This window comes from Prinia subflava, chromosome 1, assembly GCF_021018805.1.
Source record: "Prinia subflava isolate CZ2003 ecotype Zambia chromosome 1, Cam_Psub_1.2, whole genome shotgun sequence".
NCBI classification, from domain to species: Eukaryota; Metazoa; Chordata; class Aves; order Passeriformes; family Cisticolidae; genus Prinia; species Prinia subflava.
Genome location: NC_086247.1, coordinates 134,495,423 through 134,516,276, shown reverse-complemented (window position 1 = coordinate 134,516,276; position 20,854 = coordinate 134,495,423). Strand labels below are relative to the sequence as shown.

Sequence of the window (20,854 nt, the reverse complement as noted above, 5' to 3'; positions counted from 1 at the left end):
GTTATATGTGGAAACTGGGCTTTGTTCCCACTGTGGTTTCCAGGATATATGCTTTTTAAGGCAATGCTTAAAAAACAAAACAAAACAAAAGGTCATCTGCATTGCTGCTACAGGAGGCAGTCACATCTCCACTGTGTAATCAAGGTCTTTACTTCTCAGACAGAACTTCTGCAACAAAATGTTGGAAGCATATTGTCTTTCCACCTGAAGCAGAAAAGCAATTTGTGCTCTTCTTGACCTGATGGCCCTTGTAAAAGCATTCCTGCAGAGATCTAAAGGAGTTCTCCATCCCCTCAACAGTGTCTATTAGTTTTCAGAAATAAAAAAGCTAAATATTTTTTATTAAATATATCAGCTCTTTTCCCTGGTTTCTGAGTCACTGAATATTTTTCTGCCTTCTGCAGCAACTATTAAAATAATAAACAAGGACTGATTAAAGGTCTTAAGTCTGCAGTTTCTGTGTTTATTTCTCTAAATACAACTTATCTCAAATGCAAATGTTACACAAGGCGAAGGAAGAAAGTGTTATTTCACTAGCAAAAATACTCATTTTTATAGAGGACCATGTTCTTTTCCTTCTGTTGCCTATTTACTCTTTGTGCTATGCAATGATTTACACTGTAATATACTCTTGAATTTCCTTGGAGTTAAGGTTGTAATTTCATGCCAGAGCAACTAACCTTTATATAAGGAAATATTTCTCTTTGACAGACATGAACAAAGCATCTACACGTCTATGACTACTATCTTGTGCATAAGAGAAATATGCAGTCCTAGAAGATATGCTACCAGTTTTTTATCTAACTTCAGAATTCTCTGATGCCATTACAAAACCAACCAGTTTTAGTTTCTGAGCCCAGTGATACTTAACATTCTTTTCCCTCTTTCCTTTCAAGTACTTGAATCTTTAAAAGCAGAGCAAAGAGGAGTTGACATGATTTTTTTGACAAGAAGGCAAATGTTCTAGATAAACCAAAGTCCTATGAAGTATCCAGAATGATCCTGTGTCCAAAAAATCAGGCTTACTCTTCTTTAGGGAATGTGTTTTATGCAGATATTGTGATTGCGTCTGCTTAATCCAATGTAAGAAACATAAACTATGGAAACTATGACAGCATATATGAAACATCAATAAAGGAAACAAGAAAAAGGTACTCTCTGAACAGTATTACAGGGGAATATAAAACCTCTGTAAGAACTTTTGACATTGGAGAAATTAAGAGGAAAAATTATGGATAAGTTACCTACAATACATAACTAGAGAAACAAAGCAATAAAGGAACAAAGAAAGAATGTCTTCCAAGGACAGAAAGTATTTTATTAAATTTAGGGATACTAGCAAGGGAAGATTATTCAAAGGCTATAAGAAATCTTTTCTTTATAAATATCGTTGTTTAGGCCTCTTCTTCATAATTTATTTCTTACCTCTCTTCTATTTATAGAAGTGAAAGCTTTGATCAAAATCAGAATATAAAGCTTAGTCAAGCTCTATTTGCATTGCAAGTCTGAGCCCTCAAGCATTGCATTTTTGCAGTTTGCATACCATTTCTTTAGCTTTTAGAATTTATTTTATATTTGACCTCCTCACTGATGTCTCAGTACATCTGCATGAATAGAAATACTGAATCTATTGAAAGGTCAGCAGTCACAGTTCAGATTTTCAATACTTTTCAATGTTCATGATGAATCATATTCTGTGTGTGGTCTCTATGCTTGTTTCTTCACACATTTTCATTTTTCTTTATGGCTTAGAAGCACAGGGAAAGTCCCCAAGCAGTTGGAGAAATTCAGCCTACTCAGCTGCCTGTGCATATCCATACAATAACACACAAGCACATATGCAGGAAATTTTCCCAAATATATTCTCTTTCCACAGACTTTGCTTGTTATATAGTCCTGTAAAAGCCCTTACAGAATATCAGTATCTTTTCTCAATATTGCTTAAAAAGGGAAATCCATACCCCTTACTAGCCCTCAAGATGTCATGTTAAGGTATGGCACAGATACAATGACTTTCAGGAGGTTTCTCAAGTAAAATCAAATGAAAAGTCTCATTTTTTGTTAGATACCCCAATAGAAATTGGAAGATGATATGACTCTTCTCACATTTAAGGGGAAAAAATCTGCTTTACTCTATGTTCTCCCTTATACATACCTGCAAAAATTAATTTTAACATAGTGTGTACACTCAGGCACTTTTCCTTGATGTTCAATGATAATTTGACTTATGGTTACTAGAATGTATTGAAATGCATGCTAAAATTTATTTTAAAAATCTTTTTTAAAAATAAAAACAATATCTAACATTCATTCTGCTTCTGCCAATGAGATGTGCTCCATTTCTTTGGGTTCAATGTTCAATATCTCTTCTTCAAAGCTGCATCACAAACTGTACTATTACAACCAGATGAACTTTACCCCTCTGAAGGCAGTCTCAGTACACAAGCCAAACACTTACCAGGCAAGACAATTCCATCTCACAAAAGAACATTTAGAGATTTATATCCATTAAGCTTTCAAAAACATTTCCCATAAACCCATAGACACACACTAGACAGTAACTTCAAAAACAAGTGTCGCTCCTTACTTCTTAAAATTGCAGCTGGACTAATTTTATTTATTTTAAAGGCAGGCCACTATCTTCTAGAATATTTTTTTATTTACAGTTGCCCTAATGAAAGGTTTAAAATTAAGTTCTAGACTGTATGCTGAAGAAGAGCAGTTCTACACAAGTCAAAATGCCAAGTATCAAAATCAAAACAAAACAGAAAAAAGTACTCAAGGGCTGTGTGGGCTTAGACGGATTTGATTTAATTTAATTTCACCAAATTCTTGCACAGATCTCATACAAAGAATAAACTGGAGAATAAATCAGCTGTTAGTTTATATTGGAATTCTTATGTTAAAATATTTCATGAATACCTGAAAAAATTCATTAATTCTTATAATAAAATATTTTCTGTGTTTTCAGCAGGAGTGCTCACGATGCCCTTATTAAACAGCCAAAACAAAACCTAATTTAAGTACATAATACATACAATTACTTTTTGTAATTCTGTTCTGTTTTGGCATTGTGGCACCATCTTGCCACAAAAAGTACTATATTCCTCCTGACAGGCAGTAATTTTGAGTTAAATTAAGTCCCCACCTTCGGTGTTGTTGCTGGGATGCTTCAGGAAGGAGCAGGAGGCAATCCTGAGCCCAGCCTGCAGCCCTGCCCTCCGAGCAGGCTCAGGCAGCTGCTCCGAGTGCCACTCGCAGAGGCCGAGCTCAAAAGTGGAAACCTGTGGTGCTAAAACACAAACAATCTCTTCTTAAGAGGTCATTATTTATGAGACTATTCCCCATTAGAAAACTGTGCTTAATTAACTCCCTGACAGCATTTCTGCCTCTTCAAAAGGCCTGTGTATCCCTGACTGCTGCCCTGTATTTCAGACTGCCATCTTTAATATTCTAAGAAATCATTCCCTCAAGACAGATGCTTCTTTCAAAGCAAAGGAGTGTTATTCATGCTAGCCAGTCATCACAACCTTCAAGAATTCAATTCTGCAGAGAGAGTTGCCAGGTAACATAAAAACTGACATGTAATAGTAAGAAATACCTATGTACTCTTCTAGGTGATGGCTACAGAAAAATCACTTTTAAATGAGGTTAAACTAAGCAGCATCTCCACAATACTTGTAACAGAACACTTTTTTTTTTTAGAGAAAGAAAGGTTCTGGATGCATCACCCCATATTTCTGAGAGCTTTTTAAGGGCACAGCATGCCTGACTAATCCAGTTGCCTTTGGCAATGGTCAGGATTTTAAGCAGGATTGCACTATGACAATGGAAGTTCCACTTCTTAATGTTATTGCAGGGGAAAGGTAATCTCCTGGTTAAGACACGTTATTAAATTGCAGTCAGGATATCTCAGGGAAAACATTCCTAACTGTATGGAGAGAGCAGTTTCAGGTTAGTTTACAGAGATGTTACTGTCCCCTTTATCTGAGAGACCTTGTATTATTCACATTACTGACACCTCAATGAAACAGCCTGTCCAGGCAGTGCTGAAAACCTTTCATTTCCTCCTTGTGCCAGTGCTAAATAAATATGCACTGTTTTCAAACCATGTGTATTATGTGGGAAAGAACTTGTCAAAAACGTTTTTCTTATGGAAAATGCAAAATTCCACAAGAGTCTGGAAAAGGATGGATTGTGTCAAATTCCAACATTCAAAAAATATTTGCAAATTCTTTCAAAAGCAATCAAGATCTTATTTTAATGCTTTTGAAGTAATGATACAAAACATTTTGAGTAATTTTGTGGTGGTTTTTTTTTTAATTTTGAGGTCTTGTTAGTTTTCAAAAAGTACCTTTTTTGGTTGTTTTTAAAAAATACTTTTTTCCAGCTCTTAATGCCACAGCATGTCAGACAACAGTAAGATTAATATTTTGGATTTTCTGACTCCCATCCCTGTAGCAGTTCATCTCAAATACCTGCTTTCTAATATTAAAGGCTATGTCTTTGCAGGATTAGAATTAACTAAGGAATTAAGATTTTGTCAGCTGAAGCATTCATACCGGATTTTTGTCAAAATTTATACATTGTAAGTAATACATACATAATTACTTCAGTTTTCCTGGAACATCCCATAACTTTGCAGTGAGGCTTTGTCATTTCTGCATTACAAGTGACTTAAGGAGGACAAAAGCCTCATTCCCCTTAAAGCATTCCACTTTCATGCCTTGGAGCTCTTTGCTTTCATCTCTAGTAGAGATCAGAAGGACAGTCTTAGTGAGGTTCTTCACATGTATAAATTCTTTGGGAGTTGAGAGGGAATTCTGCAGAGCAGCCACTTGGATAAGAATATGAAGCCTTTCAACAGAAGGTTTACTAAAGGTATAATTAAAGGAGATTTTGCATTACATGTGTTTCAGAAAATAACATCAATATTTTCTATTTTACACTCAAAGTTGTTTGGGGTTTTTTTTTTTCTGCAGCCTATATTCAAATGTATGATAAAGAGCTCTGTGGGTTTTGAGTAACAAAAAACTATTTGGTGGCTGTTGGGAAAACTACAAACTGTGGAGTATCTTAAATTACTATACTGAAGATAGGGTTTTAGTTATATTTTTTTCAATGCAGAACTGGACAACAGACTGAAGTGGGGCAGTATAGGAAACAGGGGAGGGATAGAAGGGAAGAAAGAACCCAAAGCATAATGAAATTACTTTTATATTTGACCATCACAGTTTGTACCAAGAAACAATTGAAAGCACAAAATTTTAAGATATTTTACTCACAGCCCTAAAAACATAGTCATACTAATGAATACAAATGCCCAGGTCATCTCTTATGTGCATTTGTACTGTCATTAAAAATCATGACAGGTACATTAAAAATGCAAGTTTCAACAAGGGATTTCACAAAATTAAAGTGCTTTCATTAAAATCCTACTCATCCAGACATTCCAAAAGGACTAGAGAAAAAATTATTTCAAATTCAACCAACCATCAGTCTGACCTTTTGTTTTAATTATTGGAAAACGTTCAGTAGTAACATTCCTCTTTCAGGGAGAAAATTAAGATTCTTTGACCCTGTTTTTGACTGCTATGAGCCATTTAGATGTCACCTAATGAAGTTGACTTCTCCTAATGAGGAAACACAGGATAAGAACTGGCTGTTATTAGAATATACCCGAGGCACTTAACAGTGCAGCAGCTCAATCCATAACCCACAGCATTGAGTTCAACAGTTGCAGTGTAAGGTAAGGTAAGTTTAACACCTGGATTTAGAAGATATGGTGAGAACATATATCAGTTTACTTTTTTACCTTTTCCATCTCTTTGAGACAGTGTTTCATCTCTTAGCTGAGTTTTTTTGGTTTGATTTTTTTTTGCTTTAGAAGAACTTTACTGCAAAACTCAGTGTATTTTTACAAATAGATCTCCTGCAGGAACTGGTGAAACAAGTACACAGCTTTTTAGAATTATAGAAACCTAAATACATATGTCTGCTGGCATCATTAAATTAGGGTTTGTATCTTGCTCTTAATTGTATCTGCTTGAAATTGCTTAGCACTCTAACATTTTAATACCCATGTGCACCTCTTTTCAATAGTTTTTTCCTACAGGGAAATGTAGAGTGCATTATTTAGGAGTATGGTCCACACAAAACCAACCACGTAACCCAGCTTGGTCTGTGCCAAACGCTGCTTTTCATATCTTGAGTCAAGTCTAAACCCTCTGTGCCCATGCCAAGAGTAAGGAAAACAAAGAGAGGTGTTTTGACTCAGAGCTGCACTCACTTGAGGATGTGAAGTAGGTGCCAGAGGCCAATACTCTTGGTAATACAGAGCAGCAAGCACCTTAATTTATGCTAGGATGGGTGGTGCTCCTCTTCCATGAAAACACATTGGGTTGAAAAGGAAAATAGGAAATGTTTTGCTAAAGAATCCTGACAGGCAGGGATGGTCTGACTGCAGAGATGACCAGCCTGACATAGCAGCTCTTGGATGTAGCAGAGCAGAACAGCACAACCCCACTGCACAGCTGAGGATCAGGACCTTCCTGCATTCAGAAATACATGACTGCCTTGGGAATCTTCCTAGTCAGCTCCAAAGCTTTGCCTGAGCTGGCTGAACACATCAATTCTTCAGCTAAAAACAGCAGATTTTTTTACCTGCTGAGCCTAATGTATCAGATTATTTAAACTATTTATTTTCTTCCTTTGTAGCTGTGTTTAGATGTGAAAGTACAGGTGATTGCTTAGGGAAATTAAAATGAACCAAATGAAAACACATACAGAGTTTAAAAAGTCTTTGAACAGCAAAACAATTGCATTGTTTTTTCTCTTTTAATCCAAGGAAAATACAATGTAAAATGACTTGGCTCTTGAAAACCAGGTATTCTTACCATGTGCTATGGAACATCCTTCACTAAAGGTGATATCATCAATGGCAACACTTTCACCTTGTCTCTGGGTCTCCACCATCCCCAAAAAGATAACCTAAAGAGATTAACAGCAAATCAACAAGAAAAAGAGTTTACCTGTTTACAAAACAGAAAAGGACACAATCCAGGCCAGTCAAGTCAATGGAGTGTCTATTGGAAATACGAGAACTCTGATCACACATTTAACAATTCTGGAAGATTACCCTCATGGCTTTTTCACACATCTGTGGCTTTTTCACCCAAGCATAGATAGGTAGTCCAATCATCCAATTCATCACTAAAGTAGAATTTAACAGGAAGGATCTCAAAATCACAATAAAATGCCTTAAAATCTCAGCAAGGATCATGACAGTTAAATAATAGAACACAAAGGATTTCATGTTTTATCAAGCCATTATTTCACCAGAGACTAGAAATGTGAACATTTTCTGGTTGATTTCAGAATTTCTCAGAAACCTGGAGAAAAGTCAGAGCAAAACCCACCATTATTCAGAAGCTTTTCATCATGTTTTTAGCCAAAACAAACCTTGAGGAGTACTTGGTTGACAATTATTTTACTCTAATGTTACAACAGTGGCACTTTTTCCCCCACCAAAGTCTTCTATACACAAGAAGTTACAAATATTTTACTTTTCCATCTTAAGGGCAGATTTCAATCCACATTTGTAAATGTACAGACTATTAGACCTTTTCTGCAGTGTTGTACAAGGGAACTGACTGATCAGTCACAGTCCTTGGGAAAACAAAAACATACCAATCAAAACAACCCAACAAATCAATCTTATGAATAACATTCCTTACATTATTCCCTAGGCACATCTTGGGATGAAACAGTCCCAGGATTTTCCAGAGTCTTGGAGGCACAATCTACCTAGAGGTACATTCTAGCTCTTAATAAGGAATTCACAGTGTTAGCAATAATTTTTCGAATATTGCCTTGAGAGTTCAGCAACAATACTGTGTCTAGTTATACAGATTGATGCAGAAAACCTATAAATTACCAAGAACAGAGTTTTTTGCTGTACAGGATGACACAACTTATCCAGTGACATGACCATTATATTATGAACTGGAATTCTTTGGAGGGGTATAATCTTCTGTCTTTTGTTTGTTTTACTGAACCTGTGGTTGGCTTGCACAAGAAGAATGACAGCCATATCACATTCAAAATATGTTTACATGAATTAAATACAGCATCTTGTAAATTTTCTCATTTGATTTGTTTCAGAAAATAGTATTTTGAATTATTGAATTCTGCTGCAATGATATGAGCAGTTAATGTGTGCTTTCATGGCATCACAACAAAAAGACCAGATAGTGTATTCCTATTTTATGTTTCCATCATGGCATGGTTTCAGATAAGTTCCTAAAACAATATAGTGCAGAAATATTATTTAATATCAAGGATTTGACAAATATTTTTCCTTTGCACAGTGATGTTTCATTTTGAACTCAAAATTTAGTTATTAATAACTTTATCTAAAATATATATCATCCTATAGCTTGCAGTTGGGGTTTCATAGTCAGATTTTATTATATAGTGAGATAAAGTGATTTAGACAATGCTGAAGAGGGACTAGCTCACTTTGCTGGAGCAAAATCAGTGGCTGCTTCAAGTTCAGAGTCCATCAGAGCATATGAAGTATGTATAAACCTGTGTTTTCCTAAAATTCATGAGCAGTGTCTCAATTTCCCCACTTCCAGAAGGTAATATTACTAGATGCCTCCAGCTTCTCCTGTGTTTAAAAAAGATTATCCAAGCTTTATCTGGTGCTGATACCCAGCTGACCTCCCTGAGTTCAGTCCAATAATAACCAAAGTGACTCACACCCAAGTTTGCTCCAGAAAGAAACCGTTCAGTTTTCCTTCTCACACAGAGTCTAGAGCTCTTTAAGCTCCCAAGTCGCTAACAAAAAAACAAAAAAACAAAACAAAAAAAAAAAAAACAAAAAAAAAAAAAAAAAAAAACAACAAAAAAAAAAAACAAAAAAAAAAAAACCAACCCAACCCAAACGCCTACTTAGTGGCACTATTTGCTCATAACTGCAATGATCTGTATCTGTGGAATATCTGCAAGCACCAGATCAAATGACCACTGCAGCTCCACTGGTGGCATGGAAGGGCAGTGGGACTGCAGGGCTGACTCCGCAACGCAGCCACAGCAGCAGAGTGCAGCACAGCAACAAAGCACAAGGCAAAACAGGAATCAAGTACAAAGACACAAATGAACCCCAAGCCTAGAACCCTTTCCCTTCCTGAATCTGGGAGACAGAAATTTGTTCTCAGTATACCAGAGGAAATGTAGCTTAGAAGAGAAAACTGTGATACAGTTCTCCAAATCCCACCCAAAACAGACAAACTGAGCTTTCTGCTTGATCAGTAGTTAAATCAAAGGCAATCTTTTTATTTCAGAATTCCATGAAATTGAGGTTTTTAAATGCCAAAATAAATTCTGTATCCCATAAATATAATCCAGATTCTCAGTAAGAAGAGGCTTAAGTGTTAAATATTCAACATCAAAATGAGTGAAGAAAATAAGCAGTGGACATTCAGAGGTAGATTTTAATTTAAATCTCACTTCAAATGTGTTTTTAAAATGGTCAAAAGTATTAAAGCTATTCACTATTTCAAAGTGATTTGTACATCCAAATAAAAATTATTTGTCTCCCATCATTTTTTTCCATAGAAACATTAATGATCAAAATCTTATCTTGAAAAATGCCACAGGTATACCTGTAGGCTTGTCATATAAAAGAACAAGAGCAAAAGAGCAAGTGAATTGCATTCACTTGTATGACAGTGATATCTTGCAATTTGTCACTGGAGCAAAATGTGCAAACAGAAGAAAATTTGCTCAGCTTCAGACTGTGTTTTGAGGTGCTGAGCTGTGTTTCTTAAGTCAGTTACTGATTACTGCAGGAAGTCTGACACCTGCCTCTTTGAAGATGGACTCTGCCCATCACTTCACTTGATAGAGGCCAAAGGATAACCAGATTTGCAAGCAATAATCTAATTAGGATTTGACCTAGCAAGGGGAAGTAGATGCCATATTATATTAACCATTCCCATACTCAGTCAATTTTCCAAGTAATATGAATGATGAAAAAAATAAATGTAGAGGTAAACCCTTCCAATAAAACCTCAGATTGCTAATACGTACACTCTTATCAGGTAGAGGTAGTTATTGATCAATAACAATGTTAATACTTGTGTGGAGTTGGGTACAGGTATTTTGCAATACACATTCTCAGAAGAGCTGAGCAGGCCGGTATTACTTCACCAGTCAAGATCCTCTTGGATGCTCTAGCACAATGTGGAAGTCAAGTAATTTTGTTACTCATTTGGTTTATTGAAACGAGGTTGTGCTGCCATGTCTTCAGGTTTGTATGGTAAGCAACATCTCAGCAACTGCTGTAGCAGGAAAGGCCTCTCATTTTCTTCTCTGCTCCCCACTTTTTATCCAGTATCATGCATAGCAGTGAGTGTACATCATCCACAATGTTATAGCCCTAAGTTACACTTCCTGTGCTAATGTTTTTTGTAAATGCACATGTCAAAACATTTAAATAGCCTATGACATTTGCATTGCTTTTCAGTGTCTTCAAACAAAATTAAACCATTTGTATGTGTTCTGTAACAAAGGCTCAAAGCTGCAGTTAATAGTTAAGTACAGTGTTTGTCACCTGCAGTACCCCTATAAAACAGTATCTCATAGTATAAAATGCAATTTCCTATATAAATGAAACCTTGAGTTTATCAGTCCAGTTAGACTAAGGCTGAGAGAATTCTGTATTTAAGGTTAAGATCAATAATATATCGCCTCTATGGCCTGGTAGATAATTTATGGCTCAATGAGACTGTTTTATTTAAGATAGAAGCACAATTTAAGCAAAATTTGGTGTCAGTTTTAACACCAATAAGGGATAAGAGCAAGCTGTATTTGTTAATGCAAACTACGATCTTCAAAATGGCTTTTTTCTTGTTTACCTTATGATAGCGCTTTCTTCTCATTTATAAAATATTTAGTGCTGACCTATTAAAAAGGTCCACAATTTATAAACCACTTAAGAAGTGTCCTTTAAAGTAACCTCAATTTACTAACCTCATACTTTTCAGTGCTGTTGATTGTAATGGTATTTACGTTCCACTGATTTCGTAGTTCTCCTGAAAATTGCCAGATGTTTGTAACAGTATCTTCAGAGTGCTTTTGAAGCCCCACCGTAAGTGTTCCACTCATTTGACTGACCCAATAATGAAATCTAATCTAGGAAAAAGAAGAAAGTCTGATTATTCCAGGGAAATACTGTGGCAATACAGTACAGGGAAATTATTACAGGGAAATACTGTGTAATACAAAGAATGTGCATCAAAATACCTGGCAAAGGTGTTCTTCATCAGTTGGAAGGAAAATGTTTGTCCTTAAAGCTGCAGAAGAGGATTGCATTTCAGAGGACAATGAAAGGAAATAAGCTATTAAAAGGAATAAAAACAGAAAACTTAGAAGCTTGGGAAAAAACCAACAATATAACAAGAAGAGCTACATGCACAGATATAAATTAATAACTAAAAAGCCAATCAGAATTGTTTCCCTAGAAAAGATTACCAGCACTTGTAGCCACTGCGTTCCAAGCTTTTCTTCATGTTCAATATTTTCATGGTATTGCTACATGTTCCAGCTAAAATTTTAAGTAGGATTCCAAAATGTTTCATGGGCTGATGTCTTGAATACTCAGAAGTGCAACATTTTGGGACATAGAGAGACTAACTCAGAAAGCTGATCCAATGACTATAAACTCCATTGATTGAGTGGATAATGTATTTCATGCCTAAACATCCAACTGCTGTAAACAACAATACACATTTATAATGACAGTTCATATCTTTCAGCAGGTTGGGGAACATGGAGAGAAGACTGTGATGTTTTTATAGGTTGAAAACTGGTGGTTTCTGGGTTGTGGCTGCTTGGAAAATTGCCTTGATGCGTCGGTGTGCTCACAGAAAGCCAACGGGCTCTGTCACCGCTGGCCCAGACACAGCGACAGAGTGTTAGGGGGTCAGTCTGCAAGCTCACAAGCAGTTCTGACTCCTGTGGGTTCTTTGCCTGGCAGAGGCTTATGCGAGCGATGGAGACTCGACGGCAGTGGGAAGAAAGGAGGAAACAATTTCAGACGAACAGAGGGTTTATTGCAAACACCTCCTCAGCCCGAAACTGCTCCGGGGGGAGAGGGGTGCAGGGGGTTTTTGTCCGAAGGATTCGGAGGGGGGACAAAGGGGGTGGCCAGCCACTGCCAGCCAACCGGGGCAGGTTGCCAGGGGATACAGGTGTAATAGAACATCACTTGGACTAATCAGGGGAAAAATAGGAGGGATTTACAAAGGCGGGAGACATGACAGGCAGCTAACCGTGTGCCGCATGGCAGGTGCCGAAGTCATGTGAGTTAAACAAAGGAACCATCGAGGGGTGGGATACAGGGAACCCAACAAGTACAAAAGTATAGAAAGCCTAACCGATTAAATTAACACACTGCCACACCTTGAGAGAAAGATGTGGTATCCCTGTACACATTGCCAATATAAAAAGTTGTTTTCAGAATTTTAAAGCTACCATTAAAGATATCATTATCTTTCATTTACAAAACAATGAAATTCCTTGCTTCCCTTGAAAGTGGAACAGCTCAAGAGGAGTCAGTGAACTGTGGTTGTTGCAATGCCCTTTGACTGATTGTGTCTCTTCCTGACAGGAATTGTTTCAGATCTTATAACAGATGGAAAGCAACCACTTTATTTTTGGATATCAAATACTGCAAAATTTGGCACTTCCTGCTAACAAAGATTTTAAATATGTTAGATGTTAAGGAAGCAAGATGAAAAATAAAGAACAGAAAAGAACTTGATCTATTTTTATAACTTTTTCTTCCTTTTTCTTCTCTTCCACTTCCCAAACTCCAAACAACATTGAGTAACTTGTTGTCCTGTGACATTAACATGCTAATGAAAGGAGGAAGATGAAGGAGAAAAAAGGCCAAGCAGGACTCAAGGAAAAAGAAATCCTAAAAATGAAGATTAATACATTAACCAAATATGAGAGGATCGATCAAAAGATCTAAATCCTTAATTTATTGAACTGCCCACCTTGACCTGTGACTCCTGTGTGGAGCTGCAGAGCCCCTGAGGGCTGGAGGCAGCTGAGCAATGCCCAGAGGAGCTTTCTGCTGCCAGAGCAATGGCCATGCTGCCCCAGGTTCCAGACCTTGCCTGACTGCTCAGGCAGCATTTCCAGAGCCTGCCAGCTGAAAGGGTATTGTTCCTACCCACAACAGATGGCTTGGGGGCTCTGCAGAGCCCTGTCCCTGACTCCAATCTGTTCCATTGGATGTTAGCTTCCATGAAATTTTGGTTTTTTTCTTTTAGTTCTCTAAAGAAAAAAGTGTCTAAAACTAAAAAATTTATTTTTCACCCACCACAGGAATTTTAAGTTTTACACAGATAGAGAAGAAATAGTAATTTTAAGAAATTATTTGAACAGTCAATTCACATTAGACTTCTGCATTGAGAATTGTTTTATCTAGCAAAATCAGGTTGTGTTTTGTTTTGGGGCTCTTTTAAAGTGTTTGTCACTGGTCTGTTCAAGTGAAAAATAAAAGACCCATGAGAGACAGACTTAAGAAATGTTTTGAGTTCTAGTAAATGTTTACATAAATCTTCAAAAGAGTTAAATGTGCCAAGGGATCTTTGCTTTTCTGCTAACGTGTGTTTTATCCTGATGGCAGGAAGTCTTCCCTTTGACACTGTACCATAGATCATACTCTGCTCAGTTGTCACAGTAGAGAATAATTTCTGGGTTTTAAGCAGGAACCAGCATAAAACTGATTACATAGTCTGTTGAGTCACCAGCAGTGGGAAACTCAACTCATTCCCACAGGAAGATAAATATTTCCAAGGGGATTAGAATCAGCATTTAGAAAATGAAAGCACAGTTTAGAAATTCTCCAGGTAGAAAAATAAAAGCAAATTAGCAAAATGTATTTAAATCTCCTTAACTATTCAGTTCACTGATCTGAGTACACAATCTTTCAAAAAGCTGAATAGCTACAAATATTCGAGCTTCCTGATACCTCAATAAAATAATTTAGATTAATGTGACCACTGCACAGTTCCCACCTGGCAGATACAACAGTGGCTGAGGGCCCAAAACAAGCAAATGTGGACAATACAGGTGACTAAACTGTTTGCTTTGTGTGCAACAAACACTTGAAGTGATTATTCTCAGTTTGCTATATTTGGATTCCATGGTACTTTTGGGGTTTTAAATGTGGTTCTTAATGAGAAAGGCTTTATTATTTAACAATTTCACAACTTGCTTACTTGAAATAAAGCTTGTGTTTAAGAAAAATTTTTGGTAGCTGCTCACATTTTTGTGCCAGCATTGGTTTAAATCAACATTTATTTAAGAGCAACCTTAACTTTGGAAGCATAATACACACAGCAGGATGTTCTTCTGAGAGACACACAAGCAAAACTTGAAGTTGCTAAAAGCACATCACATACGTAACATCCTTATTGCAAAGACACAAGTACTCAGAAAACATGTGGCAGAATATAATTGAACAATCAACAAATTAGCATAATTTAGTAAATTAAATAGAAAGCTACATGATTTGTAAGAGTCCATTTTTTCCTCAAAGAACATGAGGAGTCTTACCACTCTCATTGCCACTGTGGTCAGAGTATGGTGGTCCCATGCCAGATTGACCATTTCTTCTTATCCAGCCAGTCTGCAAATTGAATTCAGGAAGAAATTTGCATAGATTGGTTTCAAAATCACAGTTGTTCCAGGAGAAACCTGAATTGAAGAAAACAAACAAAAAATTATCAGCTTAAAAACAGAAGCAAAAGGAAATTTTTTTTCACTATCACTTGCTGTTTAGCTAACACACAGAAACACTCTGAACAGGGCCCTGAAAAAAAGTGAGAAACACCATAACATTTAAATCATGAACAAAGAGAAATAGCACAGTGGAAGAGAGACAGCTGAGAATGAGCACTGGGAAAAAAAAAAAAACAAACAACCAAGCCCTTCCTTCACCAAACCAAATCCAAAATCATCCATATTTTATGAATATAATATATGCTCTTTTCATCACAAATATGTGTGTAGCTAGATTTTTGCAGGAAAATCTCCAAGCTAGTATAGTTTATATGCAGAGCTTGTTCTTAAAACACACTGCAGCTCTAAGGTGAAGAATTTGTCCAGAGTTCTTGCATAAAAAAACCAAAGACTCAACACGAGGATGTAATCAGAGAGCAAGTTGGTGTTGTTGTTTTGTTTTTACATCATTCAAACAAGAGACAAAATGAATTCTCAGAATAGCATAGTGTCCCCACTTTCCTCTTTCTTATGTCATCCAGTACATGTCACAATGAGGAGAGGAAGGAGTGCTTTTCCCCCTCCAGGTTCCCCAGTAGAGCAGCACGTGTTGGGAAAGGGAGGCACAGAACCCAGTTTGGTGTACAAGTTCATTCAGGCAGTTTGAGGTAAGGCTGGGAACAGACCAATTCCTGCTTCCTGGGGTAGAGGGGCAGATGTGGTTTTTGCACAGGTGCCAAACAGCCCCTTATGCATCATGTCCAAGCTGAATGAAAGTGCTTGGATGTGCTTGACAGGCTGGACAGCCCCATTCCTTGAAGCACTTATTGTAGTGGTGGGAGGATTTAATTAAAATAGAAGTCTAAGTAAATGCAGCTGTAAGGAACAAATTGAGTGCAGCTTCAGCCCAAGCAGGGCAGCCAGTACGTGGTACTGTCTCCAGACTTCAGATTTTGTGCCCTGTGTGGAAAGTTTCAGTTCCAGTGCCCTGTGTCTCACACAGCAGAGGAAGGTGACTAAGACCCTGCCTTCTAATTTGGATTCTGGTTGGACACAAGAGCTGCAATGCCTTCACACTCCCTCTCAAACTGGTGCCTGCTCCAGGCCTCTGCTAATGTTTAGGTCTAGTCTGTATTATCATAGTTCACTAGTCCTTTTAAATAAAGTTGCAGCTGCAGCATCAATAGTCACACTACAATATTCAATTTCATTACTTTCATATTCATATCAGATTACTGCAACAATGAATTACAAGGTGATTGAAGGGAAAACAGAAACAAAGAATTCCAGGCTCAAGGTAATGTGCAGATTGACTGAGTCATCAACCAACTTTTTATTGCTGCTTTTATTCTTAGATCTTTAAGTGGCTAAAAGGCATGTCAAATGCACTGACACTGCTGAAGTATATCTGCTTGACATTGCATGAGATGCACCAAATCACATTCAATATTTCTTCAAGAATTTTCTCATACCTGAAAATACAACTGTAAATTAACATGCATGAAATAGCACGAATGGTACCATTTTAAATTTAAAAAATTATAATTCATCGTTATTTTCCAAGCAGTATTCATTTTCACAGAAAATATAACTTCAAAGCAAATCAGTGTAAATTTGCTAGAAGATACATTTACAAAGGTAAAGTCACTGCTTAAAGAGGAAAAGTGCAGAAGAATGTGTTGGTTTTTTAGATAATTTTTGCTGAATATCCTGTGAACAAGAAAAATATAAACTTCTAAGAAAAAATTCCAAGTCTCACAGGAACAGACTACAGTTGAAGGTTCTATTTCAAGTGTGCATGTGTTTAAAATGAGATCAGTTTGGGATACTGTGGGAGTAAAATATATTTAGGAGTATTTGTTATCATTAATTTCCAGGCAAATATTTTGCAGACTGAAGACCAAATGAACAATAAAAAATTTTAATTCCAAATTTTATATATTTTCACTTCAGAAGCTTCCTTAAATCTGAGCAAAGCACAAGCAAAAGAGCAGGAACGTGTCACCAACATGAGACCAGGAGCTGAAACCTAAGCAGAAAAATAATTTTGCAATAATCCCAAATCCCAAGAAAGTGTAGCAGCAGACTGTCCTTTTTGATTTGCCAGCCTGATCTGTATCTTCATGTCTGACAGCTGACTTATCTCTTGAAGTAATCCAGAGCATTATCCATGCAGCCCCAGCCTGAAGCCTGTCCCTTTCAAAGCTGATTTCTATACATCTGGCTCATTCACATGAAATACAATATAACTTTGTATTTAGGACTTCTACAGAGACCATAGGTTCCTTTCTCTATTCTAGTTTTGGAGCAAACTTTCATCCTCTATTTTCATATAAGCATTTGCCTATAGTTGCACTCCCTCAACAGACAAGTTTTAAAAGCCTCCATGAAAGATAAAGGAAGAATGCAGCTCCTGTTCCGTACTCTGCAATTACAACAGAAAACTCTGCCTGGAATAAATGCCACTCCCAGGGAAACCAGGACCAAGCACAAGGAGGATTTCAAGGCTAGGCAGTGGCACTTAGCATAACCACCCCCTGTGCAAGTGATAAAAATATATGCTAACCTGAGATGTGTTAGACTTGTCAGGGAATTCAACAGACATTTCAGCCATTGCCATTTAATACATTTTTGTACAGCACAGGAAACTTACAAAAATGTACTGATATCCAATACAGACTTATTGTCTTATTTACAGAGAAATAAAAATCTAGTAACCTACACCTGATTCTAGACTCCTGCTCCAAACAGATCTCTGCACCCTATTTGGATAAAACAGGAACTCCTACCAGAGGAAGAAAATCTTTATGTAGCTGGACACACAATTGTAATTTGAAGAACCTGGAGTTAAGTTACTGCTCTTTCTCACAGATTTCAGCTGAATTTAGTGATTGCTAACATGCTCTAATTAGCAGTTTTCAGTGTGGACAGATAGACACAGGCTCATCTAAAGACCATCTGTTTTATATTTAAACTGAAATTTTAAAATCCCAACAAAGATGGTAGCTTCCTTTGTTGCATAGTGAGGAGAACTTAGATAAGCTTTTTAGTTAGAATTAAAATTTTTGATAAATCCAAGCTCTTCTTTCTACACAGAACAAAAAATCCTCAAGGAGAAGGACTACTTTACGCATGTGTCCTGGTTTCAGCTGGGTTAGAGTTAATTTCTTCTCAGCAGCTGTTACAGTGCTGTGCTTTGGATTCAGAATGACTGTGGTGTGGATAGCACACTGATGTTCTGGGGTTTTGCTAAGTCATACATATCCTATGGCAAGGACTTATTTTTTCCCTTTGTCTCATGCTCTGCCAGTGAGGAGTTGCAGGGTGATCAGAGCCTGGTGCTAGAACACCAAGGAATGGTCTGCAGGAATGGTCTGCATATGGGCCATGCACTTAAGTATTGGTCTCAGTGATCCCTTAAAACCTAGAATATTCTGTAATTCTGTAAAAAAACAAAAGAAAAACACCAAAAATGGAGGGGGATCATAGCTGGGAAAGGTCATGCCCACTGTATAAACAGAGGGGAGTCAGCTGGAAGCACAGCTGATCTGGGATCAAGAAGGGGAGGTCTGGCATTGGTCAGTGAGTGGAGAGCAATTGTATGGTACGTTACCTGTATTATTTTCCTTTTTGAAATCATTATTATTTACCATTATTACCCTTACCATTGTTTTATTTTACTTTATTTTTGTTTTCAATTAATAAGTTTTTCCCATCTCAACACACAAATTTTACTACAATTCTCCTCCCCATTCCACCACAAGCAAGTGACTGTGCGGTGTTTAGTCTCCAGCTGGGCTTAAGAACATGACATGAAATTATTTGCAGCTCCATTTTGTAACACAGTATTCTGGAAATAATAGAATTCTGATGCAAATTTACTCAGACGACAGCAGTTAAAATTCAATCTCACCACTTGGATCAATCCCTTACCGGAAACAGCTCCAGTACTATTTGTAATGCATGTGACAAAGATTAGGCTAGGACAATCAGTTGTTAATCAGTTCAGAATTCAAGAAAATTTCCACCCTTGTCTAGACAAAAAAGAAAAAAAGTTGTAGCTTATACCTTGGTCTAGGTACTTTGTATTAAATCTGAATTCTATCAAACAAGTTTCCCAAAAATTAGGGGAAAAAAGTATCACTTGCTGAATCTTCATTGAATTTAGATGAGGAAACGCTTTGCAATTTAATATCCATATGAAGATTCAGGAGAGTCTTGCACTTCACAAATGTTGAAAAGAAAAAAAAAAACATGAAAAATCAAACTGAAGCTGGAATAAACTTTTCTTCTAAGAATGAAGAGGGTAAAAAAAATGCAAAAAAAAAAAAAAAGAATTCCTGAATTTTTTTTAACATAAAAACATCCCCCCTAGTTCTCTGTGTTGTCACATTTGGTTCCCAAAGAAGTGTATCACACTTCTGCTAAGGCCCCCCGGTCTTACCCTGTTCCTCATCCCCGCTGTCTCCAGAGCAGCTGGTGGAGATGCACACCTCTCCAGGTGGGGCAGAGGAGCCATCACCACGCTGGCATCCCCCTGCTGTGGATGACTGAGAATGCACTGGAGCAAAGCAGTACAGCACACAGATGTATGTGAGCCTGTTCATGGGCTGTGTTACTGTCCAAGCCTTCACTTGGAAAATAATGACTGGAACTGCCTAGCACTGGTCATGAAGTGCCTTTGACCAAGCTGTGTTTACACACATGTCTCTGAGAGAGGTTTTTAGAACCTTACTTTTTTTAATCTGCAGCTTACAGGAAGTATGGCTTCTGCAAAGCAATGACTTTCAACCTGGTGTGTCTCAGGATAATATTTAACTGAATATAACGTTATATGATTAAAAAGTATTGGCACATGCTATGCAAGTCATATTGTATATCATTAACTTGCTGATTGGATTTATTGCTCAGTGGTTTGAAAATATGTTCGATAAGAAAATAACAGGAAAACAGAGTAGAATTACCAAATGACCAACATTCACAAAGATCTCTATTTGCTCAGAAGGAGTTGAAAAATCCCTACAAAACGTGAAAGATTTGTACTTTTGTTTGTAATTGTATCAAATGTGAAAAAGAGTTGGGAAATTCATAGCTGGCTTTGCATCACAGGGCTTCCAAATCAGTGCACTGAGTCCTGCCTGCTGCATGCTGGGGTCCTTTGGGCGAGGACGTTTTAGCAGCACCTTCTTCTGTGTCTCAGTGCCTCCCCAAATCACAGCAGTGCTGGCCACACCTTTAGACCAGTGACTCAAGGATCTTCAGATGGAGGAGGGGGACTTGGGAGGGAGATCCAAAATGTGGGGAACACTAAAAGTAAAAAGGAGCTGAAGAAGCGGGCCTCAGAGAGAAAAAGCTGAGAACTCCGAATCTGCTGCAACTGAAAAGTTTGAAACTAGAAAAGCTACAGTAGTATAGCAAACAAGAACATGGGAAACAAATGTTGACTTTCTAGATTTGGTTTGAATAAATCTTAACACTGCAGAACTATATGTTTGACAAGATAGTAGGAGGTCTTAAGCTTAATAAGGGTGTTGTGTATTGTTAATAGAAAAGCATACACGTGAGCGTTGTTTGAGGCAGGTGCACGTGCTCTAATTGATTGGCTAAAATAACTGTCTGTAAGCTTTAGCACTATACTATTGGCTAAGAAGTTTTAAGATGCTCTGTAACAAAGAAATTTGCTGCTGTGGCTGGCAGGCTGTGAGCTGTTGCTTTTCTCAATTGTCTCAACCCCTGTAGTGAGACTGATGTTTCATTAAAGATTGAGAACAGCTACCCCGACAGTCCTGTCCTGTTCCTGCCCTCTCCACACACAAACAAAAGCCAACCTTGTGAGATTATGTTGAATCAACTTATTTCACTCAACCTAGCATCACATGAAATCAGGAAAATTGTTTTAATTAAGTAACTTAAATACTTTAGATGCTCCAAACCCAAGGATAGAATGCTAGTAGGAAAAAGAGAAGATTATTGCAAAATCTTCAAGGAAAATAATGAGAACTAGACAAAATAAATCTGGCAATCATGAAAGTGTGGTGCTCCTTTAATAGGA

At 37.3% G+C, this 20,854-nt stretch overlaps 1 protein-coding gene across 1 annotated transcript in view; it reads right to left on the bottom strand.

Annotated features, from left to right (window-relative positions):
* MALRD1 (MAM and LDL receptor class A domain containing 1) overlaps nucleotides 1–19,691 on the bottom strand; it is a 230,822-nt gene extending 211,131 nt beyond the window's left edge. Inside the window, exons 1-6 of the mRNA XM_063413520.1 lie at nucleotides 19,247–19,691; nucleotides 14,638–14,778; nucleotides 11,311–11,405; nucleotides 11,038–11,199; nucleotides 6,897–6,990; nucleotides 3,149–3,292 (exon numbers count right to left, since the gene is read on the bottom strand). Coding sequence (XP_063269590.1) covers nucleotides 3,149–3,292; nucleotides 6,897–6,990; nucleotides 11,038–11,199; nucleotides 11,311–11,405; nucleotides 14,638–14,778; nucleotides 19,247–19,409 — 799 coding nt within the window. The 5' untranslated portion in view covers nucleotides 19,410–19,691. The remainder of the gene's footprint in view (nucleotides 1–3,148; nucleotides 3,293–6,896; nucleotides 6,991–11,037; nucleotides 11,200–11,310; nucleotides 11,406–14,637; nucleotides 14,779–19,246) is intronic.
* Between the last annotated feature and the right edge of the window lie 1,163 nt (nucleotides 19,692–20,854).